This window comes from Sapajus apella, unplaced genomic scaffold (assembly GCF_009761245.1).
Source record: "Sapajus apella isolate SASKATOON/1434 unplaced genomic scaffold, GSC_monkey_1.0 scaffold35, whole genome shotgun sequence".
In the NCBI taxonomy this organism is placed as follows: domain Eukaryota; kingdom Metazoa; phylum Chordata; class Mammalia; order Primates; family Cebidae; genus Sapajus; species Sapajus apella.
The window spans coordinates 18,896,757-18,916,666 of NW_022436975.1; the positions used below are offsets into that span (position 1 = coordinate 18,896,757).

Here is a 19,910-nt window from a genome sequence, read left to right on the forward strand (position 1 = left end):
CTTGAACTCCTGAGCTCAAGTAATCTGCCCACCTTAGCCTCCCAAAATTCTCGGATTACAGGCATCAGCCACTGCACTCAGCCACTTCACCAGCCTTTTAAACAAAAAACTCCTGATCATGCATTCATTCATTCATTCAGAAATATTTATTTAGTGCCTGTTATATATTCTGCAGTGTTCTAGGCTCTGGAAATACAGCAACAAATGAGATACAAAATCCTCCACCCTCATAGACCCTACTTTTCAGTGCTATAACCCAAGTATATCTAGTTTAAAGTAACCTCACCTTCATGCTCTGCTTGGAAGACACTTAATTCTCAAGCAGATTTCTCGATATTTAGATCTTTAATGAATGTGAAAATTAACAAAGTATGGTGTTTATCTATGAACCTGTTTAAAGTTAGTGGTGAACTATCACCCATACGCCTATCTGCTAATGCCCAAAGTCTCTGTTTTGTCAAAACACAGGTTCGTGCAAGACAAAGCTTTCTGTAGAGCACACTAATTTCAAACAAAATAACTAATCAACTTATGCACTGTTAGTGGACTTGGTCAACGAATGACTATTTTTAGTACTTGTCTCTGAGAAGGAAATAATTTCTCCTAGGCATTTTCAGAGGATGTTCTTAGAGCACAGCTGCATCTGACTATGCCACTAATAAAATACCCTCTCTCAGGCTTTCATCATTTAGCTGAAAGCCAAAACAGCAGGTAGTTTATAGGCAGTAGGGCTGGTTGAGAAGTGCGTGCTGGTCGGCGTGGAGGGTTAATATCTGCCTTGTCCTCGTTGCAGCAGCTTGCACTGTTGACACAACTATGCTGGTAGGAACTCTCTTCTTTAGATTTCAGGCTCCTCTTCTCCCCTGCACTGGAGCCACATGAGCTATGTCAGGCTAGAGATGGATATTTCGTTGTCACTGATGTTGATATAGAAGTTGGTGCTCTCTGAGTTAATTGGATATAGGCAGAAAACACAGTAAAGAAAAATAACCTGGAATATGATTGTAGTTAAAAGGATGAAATAAGTAAAAGAACAGTGAAATATAACAGAAGAGTACGATGTTACGTTCAGGAGGGAAAAGGGGAGATTTTTTGTAAAGTTCTGTGTTCAAATTTGAAACAAGGCCAAAGAGAATGATAACCATGTTATCTCATCCACAGTTCTGCTTTGTTAATTTGTATAAAAGCACTGCAGGTGTGTTAAAATGTCAACATCTATAAGCTCTGAAACTTTTGTATTCTAATTTTGTGGAAAACTAAAATTCCTTATTAAAATATACTTTGACTTTTTTTTATAATTCTCTCTTAGATGGCTGGCATGGAAGTTGGGAAAAAGATTTTTGCCATTAATGGTGACCTAGTTTTTATGAGGCCTTTCAACGAAGTGGATTGCTTCCTGAAGTCATGTTTAAACAGCAGAAAACCTCTAAGAGTTCTTGTGAGCACAAAGCCAAGAGAGTAAGCTGTATGATTTATGTGTGATTTTTAAAAAGTTATGCATAGATAAGTAAAATAGAAAAGATAACTAAGCAAATGTTTAGAATTAAGCACTCATTGCTTAGAACATTTGAACCTCACCAGTATCACCAATACTGGTTTACAGATGATGGGAGAAGCTACATTGCTTATGATGCTAAAATACTTGTTACTCGAATCATGTAGTTTTAGTAGAAATAAAGTTTTTTTTTACTGCCCAAATTTTCCTGGTCTGGGTTGAACTGAGTTTTACTATGAGTGAAGAAAACTGGTAGAACGTTTGAGAATACAGAACTGTGTTTCTTGATGTTCAGCTGTAAGAATTTCTGGTGCTATCTGGTGATCAGACACCATTTGTAATTCAATACTCATAAGAGATGCAAAAAAGACTGAAAGATAATCCATGCTTGTATGTGGTAATTTGTCCATTTCTTTAAAACAATTCTATTATCTATTTACCTATGATTAGAAGAAAATTTCTGTTTATTATAGAAAATGTGGAGAATACAAATTTTTCTAAAGGGAGATATTTTTTTCTTATAACTCATAAATAACCATTGTTATTCTTTTGAAATTAAGTACTAACTGAAGTTTTTAAAGTATTGGTACACATATACATAAGAGGTACCCACAAAGGAGACCGGGCGCTATATTCTGCTTTTTAAGAACACACCATGCATATACTTGCAAAACATGGACTTTTCCTGTACAAATCATTCCTATCAATGGTCTAGTATTTCCCTATCATATTTACCTTAATTGTTTAACCAATTAATTAATTAAGATAATATGTACAAAGTACTTAGCATAATATATCAAAATTGTTTAGATTTCACTTGAATCATTTGTCAATCATGATAAGCAACTTCATTAATTTTAAAACAAATGAAGCTTAGCACTTTGAAAATAAATTTTTTTATTTTAACTACTTATTAAAATATTATAAGTATATGTAGTTTTCTTCCCTGTCCTAAATATATTTTAATATGTAAAAAGTATAATTATATATTATGTATATTCAGGAATAGCTGGATATGCTTCTGCAGAGTTTAAGAGTTAAAGTGCAGTGCAATGGGCTAGGCTGTCCCTAGTAAGCCTCTTCAAGGCACTATTCATTAAAGTCGATGATTTAGTTTCTACCAATAATTTACCAAGAGGTCTGAAAGAGTGAGCACGACACTCACTCTTTACTAATTTAGGAAGGCTGGGCTAGAGGGCAGCAAAGAAGCACAGCAATGTCTTCCCTCTAAATCTAATTATAGTCTGTTCCTCTTCCTTTATTCAACCCTGGTCTAGGATAAGACTGTCCTGGTTGCCCACCTCCTGACATTTTGAGGGCATTGAAAAGGAAGAAGACAGGCTGGAAAGGAATAAGGGAGTACTATTTCAAAGCAATCATTAGGTCCTCCCTAGGGCCCCCTGATTTAACCCTACAAATACTGGTCCACTGATCAGAGACATTTCAACAGTTAGAGACTTTGAGGCCATCAACTTCAAAACTGAATAAATAGGAATGAATCCTCAGACTTGGTTGCTAGATGAGCAGAATAGGAACCTGTGTCTTCTGACTCTTCTGAGTGTCTGTTGCGCTGTGTCTAGAACTCTGGATTCCAGGTTCAAGCCTGTCTTCTACTACTTGCTAGTGAAGTGTGTAATTACACATCCTCATCCATAAAATGGGGATAAGAGTGCCTATGCTATGGAACTGCAAAGAATGTTGAATAAAACTAGGTTTGTAAAGAACTTAGTGAAGTATCCAGTAAATAGTAAGTACCAGTGATGTTATATATGATGCTGTTGTCTTCTCATTTTATTATGTTTCATTGCTACTTTATTATATCAATTGCATATTTTACATTGTATTTAAAGCATTTTTGAAGATAGCATACTCAGTTTAAAAAATTTGTTTGAAATAAATAACTTTTCCTTTATGTCCTTATTCTAATGTATGAGGTCTATAAATCAGTATCATATTTTCTTATAATAGGTTCTTGGAATTTAAGTAGTATCCCATTTTGAGGGAAAAGGGAAAAATGTGAGAGGTAAATGCCAAAGAATTTTCTTTTGATTCTAGCTATACCTTTTTTTAAAAAAAAAGTTTTTATTTTTATTTTAGATAAAATAAATCATGATCATGCAGAATTGTTGCATAGATACATACATGGCAATGTGATTTGCTGCCTCCATCCCCCATCACCTATGTCTGACTTTTATACACATGATATTCCTCCCCGACATCCCCACCCTCTGCTGTCCCTCCCACAACAGACTCCAGTGTGTGATGCTCCCCTCTCTGTGTCCATGTGTTCTCATTGTTCAGCACTCACCTATGAGTGAGAACATGTGGTGTTTGGCTTTCTGTTCTTGTGTCAGTTTGCTGAGAATGATGGTTTTCAGATTCATCCATGTCCCTACAAAGGACATGAACTCATCGTTTTTTAAGGCTGCATAGTATTCTATGGTGTATATATGCCACATTTTCCTTGTCCAGTCTATCATTGATGGGCATTTGGGTTGGTTCCAGGTCTTTGCTATTGTAAACAGTGCTACAATGAACTTCATACTTGATAACATCAAGAGATTTTTCAAAATATTTTGAAGCAGATAATTTAGCACACTTATTTTCTATAGGAAATAGAACATCCCTCTTGTATGAATGTAATTCTTTTTAAAATTGGGAATATAGTGTTCTCACTAGGGAAACATGTTTTCTAAAGATCAATTTACTAGGAGGATTCCAACATTTGGACCAAAATGCATGTCATGGTGTTTTGTACAATTTTGGTTAAGGAAAAAAATAATAATCATCTTAAAGATTAGAGTCAACCTTCCATAGCAATATTAGAAGGATAGAAAAACCTTGCTCGGAAAGATTGAGACACCTCTATGAATTACTCAAAATCCAAAAGCAACAGTAATTCACCATGGCCTGAAAGTTCTATGTGGTTTCAGCAGAAGTGAATTCTCATTCATAATAGTTAGAAGCATGAACTGCTTCTTTTTGTTTCAGGCCCACCAGAATATGTATTCATTCCCTTTTTCTTTCTTTGGTCAGTTATCTTTCATTTTCAAGTGTATCTTTGACAGACAGTGATAACCATGCGTTATTCAAAGGAAATGAACACAGCCCTGAATAAACACATGAAAAAGTATTTAATTAAGAATAAAGGCTAAATTAATTCTGTGACCTCCATCCCACATACATACAGATAACTTCATAGTGTATAAGCTAATTTATAGTAATACTCTCAAGTTTTCCTAGAGCAGAAAATCTGCATTTCTATCCCTAAATGCCTGTCTAGGTTATATTTGAGATTGCAGTCCCAGACTCTGCCTTAGGCCTAAATGTAGCCTATGGCTTTCTGAAGTGCTCCGAGCCCTTGGTTTTGCTAAAACTGTCTCTAACAGTGATTTCATAAGCTGCAGATAAGTCCTGCTGTATCTACCTTCAGACTCTGTTTAATATGCCCTTGAAGTGCTGCTGACATTTATTTTATGATTAACTCATCTTTTGGGAAACGCTTTTGTTTCTTGGGCATCAAAGGCTATCTATCACAATTTATTGCATTGTATTAATTTGTTTTTATTCCTGACTGTGATATACTCATATTGTTACGATGTTGCCTCATATCTTGTGCTCTCTGCTTTTCATTGATGCTATCTGATTTATGGCTTTCTTCTGTGGAGAGTCTTATTTATGATTGCCAATTGCTCACCCCTGTGGGTTTACCATGACAACTTAAGTTTCCCATCCCTTCGTAATCCTTTTTTTTAATGTAGATTCATTGGAATGATTTCTTCTTTTATTCAGTTTTACCTTCTGCTGTATTGTTTCTTGTAAACTTTCATTCCATAAATACTAAAGTGAATCATTTTCTTAAAATATTTTGATACCATATTTGACAGATCTGTTCTTTATAATTAGTTTTTTTTTGTTCTTTGATAAAGTTCCCAATAGGTAGAAATGTATTAACTCTGTATTTCTGTTGTATTAATTTTTATAAAGAATTTCTTAAGTCACTCAGTTTTTTCTTTGTAACAGTAAACTAAGAAGAAAAGTTCCTGTTTTATTAAGTACCTGCATAACTCATAGCACAGTGCAGAGCAACTCACCAAGGTTATTTATTTTAATTGCCACAGATACCCTACAAAATAACTTTCAAAAATGTTATCTTTCTGTAAAATTTTCTGTGTCAGAGTAGTTAAGGAGCTTATCCAAGTTATCCAGCTATAAACTGACTACATGAAGATTCAAGGCTAGGTTTAACCGGGTGTGGTTGCTCACACCTCTAATCCCAGCATTCTGAGAGGCTGAGGCCAGAGGATTACTTGAGTCCAGTAGTTTAAGACCAGCCTGAGCAACGTAGGAGAACCTGTGTTTATGATAAAAAATAAAGTAAAATAAACAAGCATGGTGTGACCTTGTGCCTATAGTCCCAGCCACTTGGGAGGCTGAGGTGGGAGGATCACTGAGACAGAGAGGTTGAGGCTGCAGTGAGCAGTGATCAAGCCACTATGCTCCAATGTTCCTTTTTCAGGCTTTACTATGTAATGACTGTGTTCAGTTTGGAAACTCCGTATTGCATGAGGTTGGGAACCGTGTTTGTCTCCAAGGATTTCTAGCTCAACATCTTTCACACTGTAGACCCTCAATATGTATTTATTGAGAGGTGTAAAGCTGTACACGATGATTATTTTAACCAATTAAATTCATCTTATTTTCTGATTGATTTAGGACGGTGAAAATTCCAGATTCAGCTGACGGACTTGGCTTCCAGATCCGAGGATTTGGCCCTTCTGTTGTGCATGCTGTAGGAAGAGGTAGGAAATTCGTCTTGCAGGGAAATAGCTTTTCAGCAGGCTTGAGATGTGCCTGGCAGAACAGGAATGTGTTTAAAACATGCAGAATCACATTATGATCCTCAATCATATTTTCACTGTATTAATTCAATGGTTGCACATTGCAGAAACATTTGAACAAACTCAAAAATTCTAAGGCATACTTTTCATTGCTAAAAATTTGATGTAAGAATGATGCCTAAATGTCACTTTTCTGCATGCTTTAGTTTAGTTTATCCAAAGAATATAATAAATTTAAGGTTTTCTATTTTTATTTTTCTTGATTTCAAATAATTGTACTTCTTTGTCAATAATCCAAAGTTGTGAGTTTTCAGGTTTAAAATTGATCTGTGGACTTATAACCTATTGCTATATACCTCCCTCAGGTACTTCTGTAAACCATGGTTAAATCTCATCTAAGATGCATTTTAAATTCAATAATTTTAGTGACTAAAAAGTTATGTTTATATTTATTCTTTTTTGTTTGATAGGCAAATTAGCTATTGACAGCTCTTGTTATCATATGTATTTTTTAATTTTAAATTGACACTAATAATGATTGAAGGAAATAACTCTAAGATCCCACATTGCTAAACATAGTAAATAGCTTGCGGCCATAGCAAGAAGTGTTACTATTAGCATAAGAAGTCGTGTGTTTATCTAACAAGAGGCATACATACTTTTTATTAGTAAGGAATATAAAGGATCTTGATGTGATCACCCAAAAATTTGGCTTGAAAATTTTAAGAGAGCATTGCTATCAGAATCAAATTTATCAAGAACATATTAGCTACACCGTTTTTAGATTGTAACATTACTTTCATTATTGTATGTATGATAAAGAATCTGATTTCAGAAACCTATCTTTTCTCTCAGATTTCTAAAACATACAGATGGACAGACAGTTAAGACCTTTCCAATAATTCAAATATTATCAACTGAAATGGAATATTGAGACTTCAAATATCTTCTGCATTTTCACTAAGCCAAAAAGGAGTAATTCACATTAATGGTACTATAAAATAGCTGAAAGCCTAAGTGAATCAAGCTGTACCTCTTCCCCTATTACAATGTCATTTAAAGAGCAAGGTTCTATCTTTGGAGCTTAGTGATGGGGTTGGTCTATTCCTGGTTTCTGTGCTTTCTGCTTCTGAAGAGTAAAAGACAGGAATGCTCAAGTGCTTTCCCTTTCAGATGTGTATGAAATGAAAATATATTATTTGGTTATTTTTTGGCGCTGTAATTTTGCCACAAGAAAAAGAGATTTCTTGTGTGGGTCACTGCAGTCGCACTCCACAGCATCCTCAGGCTCCCCTGACCCCCACCCTCAGCTGCATCCAAGCTACTGCACTTCAACCTTGGATCAACCTAACCACCTCTTCTCTTTTTCTCCCTGTAGCTAGAAAAAACTCCCACGGTTATTGAATTAGTGTCTCTTAATTCCCTGTTTGTCTTCTGCTGGGCCCATATTACTTCTCAGCATTTTAAAAAATGTGTCCTTGATCAGTTTTTTTTCCTCCTCAAAATTGCTTCCTATATCACAAGATGAACTTGTTCCTACTTTATAGACAAAGTCAGCCTTTCAGACATGAAGCCCTCAGAGTCTTCCATATATAGCAAGGTTGAGATTCTTAGGCAAGGCAAGGACTTCACAGTCTGGCTCTATTCAACTCTGCAACCCTGTCTCTTCCAGCCACTCCCATTCTAAGCTCACACAAACAACAACTTGGATGCTTCCAAGTGGCCAGGTTTCTTGAAGCAATGCCATTTTTCAGATGTTCTTTCTGCTGAGAATTTTCTATCTTCCCCTAAAATTCAATTCAATGAAAAAAAACACAATATTTCTAGGAGGGAATTTTATTGGGGACTAAGAAGAAATGTAAATATATATTCTTAAATGTAAATTATTTTCTTAAGATGTTTAATAATTTATGAGAGAACTTGGTCACAAATGAAGTCTCTTCTAACATATTTGTAAGTTTGTAATCATTTGTATTATTTATTTGCGTTGTATTCATTACATGTATTAATGGTACTTTGTTAATATTGATTTGATCATACTAACAAATAACAATGATTGGGAGGTTCTGAGAAATCTTAGCTCACTGGTTAGGATATGTTAATTTCATATTTAAATCTATATCAATGTGAGCAACATGACTGGATGGGTGATGTTATCTCATTAATTCTGTTCTCTACAAATTCTCTGGTTTCTGACATATTGTATATATCTCAAACTCTTATTTTTCTTGGAAAAACCAGTCCAATAATAGTTGCTAATTCACTTGATTTTTCTGTTAAATATTTTCTTTTTTATATGCATGTTAAATTGTTGGAATTTTAAAAAACAAAAGTGAATACTATTTGAATATTTAGAAATGTTGTAGAGTAAAGGAAGCTAAATGAGGCGTATGTTTCTGGTCTTCTTCTAATTTTGCCATTATATATGTATACCTAGAAAGTTAGCTTGACTAGGCATTTGAAAGGAAAAATAACTGATTAGTATCATAGAGGTCACTTTGCAACATCCCTTCAAACAAATTCTTAGGGAGTTGAGAAATATTTTATTGATCGCAGTTTGAAAGGTAAGTTAAAAAGCAGAAAGGTGTTAAGAGGGTGTTGCTTTCAAAACCAAGTTTATCAAGTTTATACTAGCTAGACCTTGATCGTATTTTAAAATTGCTTCTATAATTGTATATATCATAAAAATGAATCTTATTCCTGAAATTAGTTTTTGGTTATTTTCCCATTTGTGTTTAAAGGAACTGTGGCCGCCGCAGCTGGCCTTCACCCTGGACAGTGTATTATCAAGGTGAATGGAATCAATGTCAGCAAAGAGACACATGCCAGTGTCATTGCACATGTGACAGCCTGCAGGAAGTACAGGCGGCCAATGAAGGTAAGTAGCCCTTCAACTAATCTGAATCTGAGTGAATACTTGCAGCCAAGACCTAAGGGGCGAGGTGGGATAGTGCCGGAGATGTTTCTGGTTTCCAATTTTAAGTTTAAAATTAAACACAGCATTACAGACCTCATAATTATTGCTTTATCTCATAATGAATTATAATTGATTGTGTCTAAATGGTTACATTTTATTATTACAATACTGCCATCTGTTTAAAAAGGGATCTAGGGTATTTTCATTTTCATTGAGATATGAGTTTTATGAAATTGAAATCCAAAGGTTTGATATGTTTTCTTGGCCCTTCTGATTGCTTTAGAATATATAATGATCATTGCGTCTGTGTCTATATGTATGAACTCAACATACCTATTCTCTTTATTAGAACACTTCTATGAAAAAGCAAAAATTGTGGGTTTTATAAGGTCTGTGATTGATTTTGAGGTATATTTATTTAGGTAACTCGATTTAGCTCTTAAAGGAAAATACCAAAATGTACTTGCCATTACTAAAATTGTAAACACTATACTTTGATCAACATGTGCCACAGAAAACTAAAATTAGAATCATAATTCATAAGCAAAGCTATTGCTGTTATCTCATGAAGAAAAAGTCAGTATTGGACTATAAGAGAAAATTCCCTGTTTAATCAGCTAGATGCAGGCAGAACCTTACAGGAGAAGCCTTGTATTTTCCTGTCATGCATAATGAAGTACTGATTTCTGGATGTGAGGATGTAACTGTGTCCAAACCTGGAAAATGATTGGCCATATTCTCATAAGCCAGTGCTGATGGCCTGCAGAATACTGAATCTACATGAAAATAGCTGATCAATTTTACTTGATGAGAAGGTCAGATCTAGCATAGCAAATTGGAAGTTATACATAGGCTCATAAGTTACTCTGGTTGATAGTAGCTTGATAAATATTTGTTGAACTATATTATTGAATGAATATTTAAAGTCTTTTCTAAAATGATCAAATCTCTTCTACAGGAATGTTAATAAGCAGACAAATCAATTTGAGTTTCATTTCTTTTTATTTTCCTTGCATACTCTCTTACAGAGGTGTTGATCAGTGAAGTAATTAAAGAAAAGAAATAAATGGGCAGAAAATCCACTGAGTAACATGTTCTCTCAGGTAGCTGTTGCCGCAAAATAGACCACTCCAAAACTTAGTGGCCTGAAACAATGATAATTGACTATTTGTCTTAATTCTATGAGGCAGCTGTGGGGTGATTCCTATGAGATTACTGACATGGCTGCATTCTACTGGGACCCAAGCGAGCACTTTGTTTCCCCTGTTCATGGCCTTTGTTTCCATGTGGCAGGTCACCCTCCAGAGCCCATTTGCATGGCCTCTCTTTCCAGTCTCTAGCAGGTTCTCCTTTCTGCGTGGTGTCTGAATTTTAAGAGGGAACATTACAAATGATAAACCTTCTACTTAGATTGTACTTGCTAGTATCCCTTTGGATAAATCAAATCATGTGGCCAAGCCCAGGGTCAACATGGGAAACTAAGGGGTGTGGCTCACTGGCGGCCACAACAGGGTACCAAGATGTAATGGAATGGTCAAATATTAACTAGCATTTTAATAATTTATAGCAAGATAGTAATTAGACACACTTGGGAAGCTAATACAAAAAATAGATAATACATATTGTATCACACTTCAATAATGCAGTTTAATTTGATTTAACATCTTATCTAGAAAATCTATAAACCTTAAAGTAATGCAACTCTCGAAGCATTTGTTTGGTATCACTTCATCTCTCTCATTTCTCTAAATAAGACTGGAACTGTGGTTAAAATATAGGATAACTTTTAAGGAAATTGCCCTTAAAAAGAGGATGACTTTTTATTTGGGAGGATTAAAAGATAGTTACATTATTTGGGATACCAGTGAGATGAATGATGTCCTTTCAGTTTTCATATTTGTTTGATTCTAAAAAAGCAGTAAATGTGTTAGAATATATATATTAGGAGAACATTTAAATGGTTTGTACAATTACAGATAACTGATTCATCAGGCAACTCTCCCTCTCACATTTATTTTATTTTGTTGTCTTGTTAATGAGAGATGTTGCCTAGGTTGGTCTTGAACTTCTGGGCACAAGCAATCCTCCACCTCAGTCTCTGAAAGTGCTGAGATTACAAGTGTGAGTCTCTATGCCCAGTCACAGTTGATTATTTTAAAATGTGATTTTTAACTTATTTAAGATATAATTGAAGCATTTGGAAATATATCCTATTTAAAAACATACATCTTTGGAATGTAGCTTAGAAGATAAAACTTGAAGCTGTAAAAAGTCAGTTTGTCAAATAATATAATTTTCCTTGACTTTCTATTTGTTTCTGATGTTGTTTGTATCTCTCTTTCAAATTTTATTATTTTTTAAAAAAATAGAAGAATAAATAAGGTCCAGTCTCCTTTCAAAGCAGGTTTATGAAATGGGCATGTGTTTTAGGAAGCACTAATACCTCCGAGGTTTCTTCCGCTCTCATTTCCAGCAAGATTCCATACAGTGGGTTTATAATAGCATTGAGAGTGCTCAAGAGGACCTTCAAAAATCTCACTCCAAGCCCCCTGGAGATGAAGCAGGGGATGCTTTTGACTGTAAAGTAGAAGGTAGGTGTCCTCTTTTCCCTTCATGTGCTTATAGTATTCTTTTCCATGTGCCTGTGGCCTACTCCCAAATACTCAAGGTCCTGTATATGTTGAAGCCACATTCTTAAGTCATTATCACCAAACAGATGTCTTTCAAATGCATACGTAATAATAGCTAGTAGCTAGCAAATTCTATTCATTAGACATTTTGTGAAGTGTTTTATACGGACTATTTCACTTAGTCATCAAAAAAGAAATCTCATAAAGTGGGAATGAGTATCATCATTCTTTTTTGAGGGGAGAAAACACTAACGCCTATATAGGTTAAGGGACTTGCTCAAACTGGTTAAGTAGCAGAGTGAGGATTCAAACCCAGATTATAATGTGTTTCCTTGTTTGGAGTTTCAGTGTTGTTTAGACCTGGTCTCCAGTGTGCCTCAACAGAGCAGCAGTATCAACATTGCTTGAGAGCTAGACTGAAATGTAGAATCTCAGCTGTACCCCACCTCTCCTGAGTCAGAATCCTCATTTTAACTAGATCTGATTTGTATGCATACTAAAATTTGAGAAGCCCCAATCTAGAAAGTTATTTTTACTTTTACTGTAGTCTAACATTGACAGTAAGGAAAGGGGCAAACTAGTAGTATGAAAATGAGAGAGAAATAGAGGAAGAGATATATTTTGATAAGGACGGTTATCATTTCTGTTTTCTCAATGGAGTAAACCAGCAAATGGCTGTGTTTAGTGGCTTCTTTGCCAAGGGCAACTCAGGCAATTACATTTATGTCTGCAATTGACAAATACCTTGAATTACTGTTTCAAAACTTTTTCACAGAAGCCCACGAATCACCTCTTATATTTTCTTGGTGTCTTTCCACTCATATTATTGGTAGGTGTCTCTGGATATTTTTATTACACTGTTAGTTTCTTCCCAACCAGCACAGCGGGAGAATTCCCTATTTTGAGGTGTTTTCATTCACAACCCTTCTGATACCCTATGTGTAGAGGTTTCCCCCCATACCAACCAATTCTCCAAACCTCCTAACACCAACTGTCTGTCCTACAATTCAATTTAGTTGTAAAGCCAGAAGTTAGCACACACCCACAGGTTAGGTGATCAGTCCAAGGTTGCCCCCATTTCAGATGCCCGTCATGTGCCCCAGGCTTTTACCTGTATTGCTGACCAACTGGCTATACCTTCGGGGTGTTCCCACATCCCTTCCTGGGGTTCAGTTATTTGCTAGAACAGCTCAGGGAACTCAGAAACTTACAATCATTGGTTTATTATAAAGGTTAAGAAATGAAAAGCTCATGAAGAGATAAACAGGGTTGTGTCCAGAGGAGTGCTGAGCACCGAGCTCTGTAGGGGAAGCTGTGGGAGGGGTTGGGGTGTGCCACCCTCCAGACACGTGGGAATGTTCCCTCACTCAGAAGCTCCCTGATCCCTGTCGTTTAGGAATTTTTATGGAGGTTCCATCCCCTAGACATGATTGATTAAATCATTAACCATTTGTGACAGAACTTCAACTCTATCCCCTCTCCCCTCCCCAGAGGTCCAGGGGTGGGGCTGAAATCTCCAACCCCCTAATCGCTTGGTTGGTTCCCCTGACTACCAGCCCCCATCCTGAAGCTAGCTGTGGGCTCACCAAGTACCACCTCAATCACATAAACTCAGTTATGTTCCAAGGGGGCTTGTTATAAATAACAAAAGACACTCCTGTCACCGCTATCGCTCAGTAAATCACAAGGATTTAAAAGCTTTATTTTAGGAACAGTGGCCAAATACCAAAATCTTTCTTTCTTTCTTTTCTTTTTTTTTGAGACAGAGTCTTTCTTTGTCAACCAGGCTAGAGTGCAGTAGTGCAGCAGTGTGATTATAGCTTACTGCAGCCTTAAATTTCTGGGCTGAAGGGGTCTGCCATCAGTCAGTTCCCTACCCCATCTAGCAGCTGGGACTAAATGCACATGCCACCATGCCCAGCTCATTTTTTTTTTTTTTTAAATAGAGACAAGGTCTTGCCATGTTGCCCAGGCTGGTCTCAAACTCCTGAGCTTAAGTGATCCTCTCACTTGGCCTCCCTGACTATTGGGATTACAGGCCTGAGCCATGGCGTCCAGACTATATTTCTTATTATATATTCCCTATACACACTGATCATATGGGGGGTACTTAGGAAAAGCTGTTTTCTCTCCACTCCTGGAGGGCCACTTGGTTGGATCCTACCCAAGTCATGGATAATATCAAAAGCATCTCAATCTCATTGGAGCAATGAGGTTGTTATCATAATACATAATATTTATCTCAAACAGCACAAATCTCAGGACCTTATTCTGAGGTTTATATTCCTAATTTGGAATAAATCAACCTTGGTGCCATGTTGAAAGGTAGATTGGTTACTATGATGCTCTGGAAATTGATTCGTAGCTATTGTAGGACTTAGTTACTTTAAGGTAAATCAACATTCTACTTTTGCCTATTTAATATTTACTGTTTATGCTATTTTAGGGCTCTTTTGTTCTAAGTAAACTAGTATTCTAGTTTTATTTATTTAATTGCCATTAGGCTTCCCAGGAGTTTCTTACTTAAGATTTTAGGTATTTTTTTCACCAGCTGTTGTACTGTATGTAGGCTAAAAAACTATAGGCAGACATTTTAGATGGAAATTTAATTATAGCGAAGGAGAAATTTTTTCAATGAGCCCTCTCTGTAAGATGCTGTTTGGGAAACTGCAGGCACCTTGTCTGCCAAAATAAGATAATTCTTGCATCTCCTTTCTGCTTCTTCAACATGGTCTTCTTTATGGATTTTTTTTCCTGCTTTGAGAAAATATTCATATAAAATTCGGGGCAGTTTTAGAAATCCTGACTTTAAGTCATACATGTTTTTAATTAAAAAATTTATGTATAGTATTTATATTGGTATAAATAGATATACATATGGTCCATAGATCGAAGTGGATATACAAAGATAAGACTAGTCATGTTAGAGTGGTGAGGTTTGGATCATTCAAGCATATGATTTTCTCAAAGTGTTATTTTTTTAAATGTTAACAAGGATAGATGCTTGACTTAACACATCAGATTTAACCATCCTTTAAAGAACTGTTTAAAAATTATGTAAAGAGACACAAAATTATTTGAGGAGATTAACAAACCCTTCTTGAATCTGCTGAATTACAATTGTCTTTATTCCAGAGGTCATTGACAAATTCAACACTATGGCCATCATTGATGGGAAGAAGGAGCATGTGAGTCTGACAGTGGACAATGTCCACCTGGAATATGGTGTCGTGTATGAATATGACAGCACAGCTGGCATCAAGTGCAATGTGGTGGAAAAGATGATTGAGCCCAAAGGTTTCTTCAGCCTAACTGCCAAGGTAGGGGGGATGCTGAAGAAACAAGATATTTTGTTCTAAAAAAAGCAACTAAATCCTCCCCGTCCTTCACTTAAAAAAATATAAATAACTGTACATGTTGCAGCTGTCAGCTCATTCAATTTCTTTATTTCTTCTTCTTCTTCTTTTGTTTTTTTTGAAGACAGAGTCTCACTCTGTCGCCCAGGCTGGAGTGAAGTGGTGTGATCTTGGCTCGCTGCAACGTCTGCCTGCCAGGTTCCAGCGATTCTCGTGCCTCAGCCTCCCAAATAGCTGGGATTACAGGCAGGTACCACCACACCCAGCTAATTTTTCTATTTTTAGTAGAGATGATATTTCACTAGTTGCCCAGGCTGGTCTCAAACTCCTGACCTCAAGTGATCCAGCCGCTTTGGCCTTCCAAAGTGCTGGGATTACAGGCGAGAGCTACTGCACCCAGCCTCATTCCACTTCTTATTTTTCCCTCCTTCCCCCACTATTTGGCAGGCACACAACTTCCCTTTTTGATCCTTTCAGAGCACAGTGTTAAGTTAGATAAAACCCTTGCTTAGGCAGGTGTTTGTGGATATGGCAGACTTCACAGCATTTATTAAGTTTGCTGCATCTGTTAATTCATTGTTGTTAATACAATTCAGATGGTCCTCATGACAGATGCTGCTTTTTTTTTTATTGCACATAATCCTCTGAAGAGTATTCAGAGTCGTGAAATACATTACAAGAAATTTCAAATTTGGCAAGTACTGTGTTTATTTCATAAAATTTTGAAAGCTGTAGGGGGCAGTTTTGAATAGATCCTCCGATATTTATGCAGTTCTCATTTGGAAAGGACATCACCTTTCCAAAGGTCCTTAGACTGAAACGAGATGGAGAGAGGGAGGAAGGGAGTCTTTATCCAAATGAATAAATACATGGTAAAGAGGCAACTGCTGGCCTTTCAGGGCCTGCCTACAAGGTAAATTCGTCAGACTCCTATTGTATCCTCCACAGGTCTTGGATTTAGTGTTTCATATGACTCTTGTATTACATGTAAGAAAAATGAGATGTAACTTTCCTACCTTTATTTCTCTATTTGAATTGTTTGAAATATGAATAGCTGAGATCAATTTAGCATTTCTAACATGTATTTTAAAAATTCAGTGGGAGGAAATAATATAGAGAGCTAAATGAACTATTTTAAGTATAATTATCTTCTTGTTTTATATTCTGAAATTTAACTTTTTAAAAATCTCATTACTCTGATGTTATTGTACCTCTCTATGTATCTACTGATATCTAAAAATATATATTTTTAAAATGCAGTCTCTTCCCAACTACATTATAGTATTAATGGAATCCATGTAAAAGTTTGGGACCGGATTACATAATTATTTTCTCAGTTACCAGCAATTTCAAGTTTGCAGAATTACTTGGATTATTCTACATATGACAACTGTATAAGCTAGTATTACAAATTTCACTTGGATTTTACACATGAAGAAAAGACAGTCAAAGAAGTAAGAAATTTAGCCAGGGTCACACTGCTAATGGTAATGTTAGCTCTAAGTTCTAGACTAGTGATTAAATAAAAACTCATACTCCATAGTTAGCATAAAAGGGAAGTGGAAGTCGTGTGGGAGCTCAAATTAATAGAACATATTTACATTTATGTTTCACAGAATATTATAAAAATATTGGTTATGGGTATAATCAATTCTTGTAACATCTGATTAATCAGAAATTTATATACCACATAATTAATTCTCAGGTCATTGGAAATTCCTAGTGATTGATGGCATACCTTCTCCCCCAACACATGTCATTACAATTGATTCAAATATTCAAAAGAATTTACTAATTGAAAATATCCCATAAATACTTTTATCTAATGCTTTTATCACCAAGATCTCAGATGCTGCAAGTAACATTAGTTTCTACCTTACTGAAATAACTTTTCATTTATTAATTTCTTCAGCAAGCATTTGTTAAATACATCCTTTCTGTACTTGCTAGGTTCTCAGTAACAAGTAAAGTATCGGATATTGGATTCCTTTATTTATTTATTTATTTATTTGGTTCTATCAAATTGAGAAAAAAAAATGTTCTGAGTGACTCTGACTAAAATGTAGAAGTGTCCTCACATTAGAATGTACTGATTTATCCAACAGGGAGTCTTTGAAGTCCAGTTATACCTCACCAAGCAGGCTCCTATAGTTAGCAGAAGGAAAACCTGAAATTTTGAATAGACAAGTCAGATCGCTTCACCGACAGTGCCTCAGTGAAGGGAGAAATTCCCCGGCAGCTACTCAGGGAACAAAATGGGAAAGTCACGCTGTATTGTTAACTTATGAAAATTTGATGTGGCTAGTTTTGAAGTTTTTCTTCTTGTTTTGTTTTGTTTTGTTCTTCTGTGTGTGTGCCTGTATGTGTGTCTGTGCGTGGGTGTGTGGGTGTGCATGTGTGTTTGTCATTGCAGATTCTTGAAGCCCTGGCTAAAACTGACGAGCATTTTGTACAAAACTGCACCAGTCTAAATTCTCTAAGTGAGGTGATTCCTACTGACCTTCAGAGTAAATTCAGTGCCCTTTGTAGTGAAAGAATTGAACACATTTGTCAGAGAATATCCAGTTATAAAAAGGTAAGGGTTCTATTGATTTTACACATAATTATCATTGAAATTATTTAAATGTCAACTTTAAATCAATTCTTGATATTTTCTTTACATATTTGTTAGGCATCATTCTATTGAAATGATAACATTATGTGACATTTTAGAGTTTTTAAAATGCCTTTATATTCTTTACCTCCTTTGATCTTTGCAAACTTGTAAGTTATGTTACTGTCCCGCATCTTCAAAATATAGTAACTGAGGCCTAAATAATTAAATTATTTTCTAGTGAAAGGTAGAGCTGGGCATTGAAGTTCTTCTTTTCTTTTCTCCCAACTAGGAGAACAAAAGCACTCGATCATAAAGTACATGGACTGTGGCCTTTAAAAAATTCATTAATTAAGTCATTCATTTGACATATATTTATTAGGCACTCTCTATGTGCCAAGTGCTGTTGTAGGTTCCAAGAATATAGCAGGGAAGGAGACAATTTCTCTCCTCTCATGGTGCTCACATTCCAGGGTGGGAGAGACAGTAAAGAAGTAAATAAATCCCTACAAAGGGAGAAAGGAAAATATTGAGAAGAGTTATGAGGAAATCAAAAGAGGAAAGTATGGTTTAAGTGCCAGGTTGATTCTTTTGACTGGGTGGCTAGAGAAAGCCTCTTTGAGAAAGTGTGTATCTGCATGACAAGTAAAACTCTCCCTTTCAACTGGAGAGAGAAGCCTCCAGAGAGAAGGAACAGCTGGGACTGAGGCCCTAAAGCAGAAAGAAGGCCAGGGTAGCCAGACAGTGGTGGCCAGGCGTAAGGTCAGAGGCGTAGGCAGGGCCAGCTGTGAAGAGCTGTGGCAGCTCCTGTACATTTTGAGACTTGAGAAGGAGTTTGGATTTTATTCTTATTTCAAAGAAAACCCGTTGGAAGATTTTAAGCAAGGGGATGACTTCATCTGATTTAGGCTTTTGAAAGATCATGCTTTTGTAGGAATGGATTGCAAGGGGGCAGAAATAGAGATTGGTAGCAAGCTGTTGCAATGGCCCAGTTGAGTGATGTTGATGGCATGGATACACTGAAGATGAAGGAGACAAAAAACATTAGATGAATTTGGGGACACACTTTAGAGGAGAATTAATGGGAATTGATCTCCAAAACATTATGCTAAAACAAGTTTGAAAATTGTTCTATTTATAACAATAAAAGACTGTTGATTAAATTATTTCCCTCCAAATAAAGCTGGTTGTTTAAAATTTGGTACAGCTCTACTAGATAATATTATTTAGATCAATGTATATAAATATGTATTGTGTCTATATTTTATGCTCTTGACATGGTAATTTAAATAAGCCCATATATGTCTATATTTGGCTGCATGAGAATAGGGGTGTGTGTGAATTAATACCCAAGGGACTCACAACGTTGGTTCCCTAAAGTAATTGAGACAAAGGAAAAGAGATCATGATTTTTTCCTTCAAACAATTCCTATAATGTTGGGCTTGTTGAGTTGAGTTTGCATTACTATTGTAATTTTTAAAAAGTTAATTCACGTGAAGAAACCTAATATTCAGGGCCATTGCTTACCTACCACATTTGTTAATCTGCTTTTCATAACTGCTGAGTTCAGTTCCGCTATTTAAGTTTGAGGAAGATTTCATGAATGTGCCTTGTTGGAGTTGAAAGACAGAAGATTCTTTTCTTCTCCTTTCTCTATAAAATGTGACAGTGCATTGATGTAAAGTTTAAAAGGTCTAAACAAATGCAAATCAGTATTCTCCTTTTGGAGGCATTTTGAAAAAGAGAGTCATTCTACTTTAGAGATGGATCTGTACAAGGCGTGATACGGGTTCAGGCAGATTCTGGGTGTCAAACTGGTCACTGTGGTGCCTGGAACATTTCTCTTTTGCTTTCTTCCTGCTTTCCTCTCTTCATTCTTTCATGCAGCAAAAAAGTGCAAGTAGCTGAAAGAGGCATACGTGGAACTACATAAACAAATGTAATCTTTAGATCGGGGTATATTAGGTAGCAAATTGATGCAGCTGCTTTAAGAATAAGAACCTAGAGAACACAGACTTAAACAAATATTGGAGATCCTCAAAAACATCATCCTGGAAGGGTAGAAGTATGTTCCATT

At 36.0% G+C, this 19,910-nt stretch overlaps 1 protein-coding gene across 1 annotated transcript in view; it reads left to right on the top strand.

Annotated features, from left to right (window-relative positions):
- The window catches only part of PREX2 (phosphatidylinositol-3,4,5-trisphosphate dependent Rac exchange factor 2), a 286,647-nt gene that overhangs the window by 127,869 nt on the left and 138,868 nt on the right, over window positions 1–19,910 (top strand). The window contains exons 18-23 of the mRNA XM_032296288.1: window positions 1,310–1,458; window positions 6,212–6,297; window positions 9,078–9,214; window positions 11,727–11,844; window positions 15,019–15,203; window positions 17,653–17,814. Coding sequence (XP_032152179.1) covers window positions 1,310–1,458; window positions 6,212–6,297; window positions 9,078–9,214; window positions 11,727–11,844; window positions 15,019–15,203; window positions 17,653–17,814 — 837 coding nt within the window. The remainder of the gene's footprint in view (window positions 1–1,309; window positions 1,459–6,211; window positions 6,298–9,077; window positions 9,215–11,726; window positions 11,845–15,018; window positions 15,204–17,652; window positions 17,815–19,910) is intronic.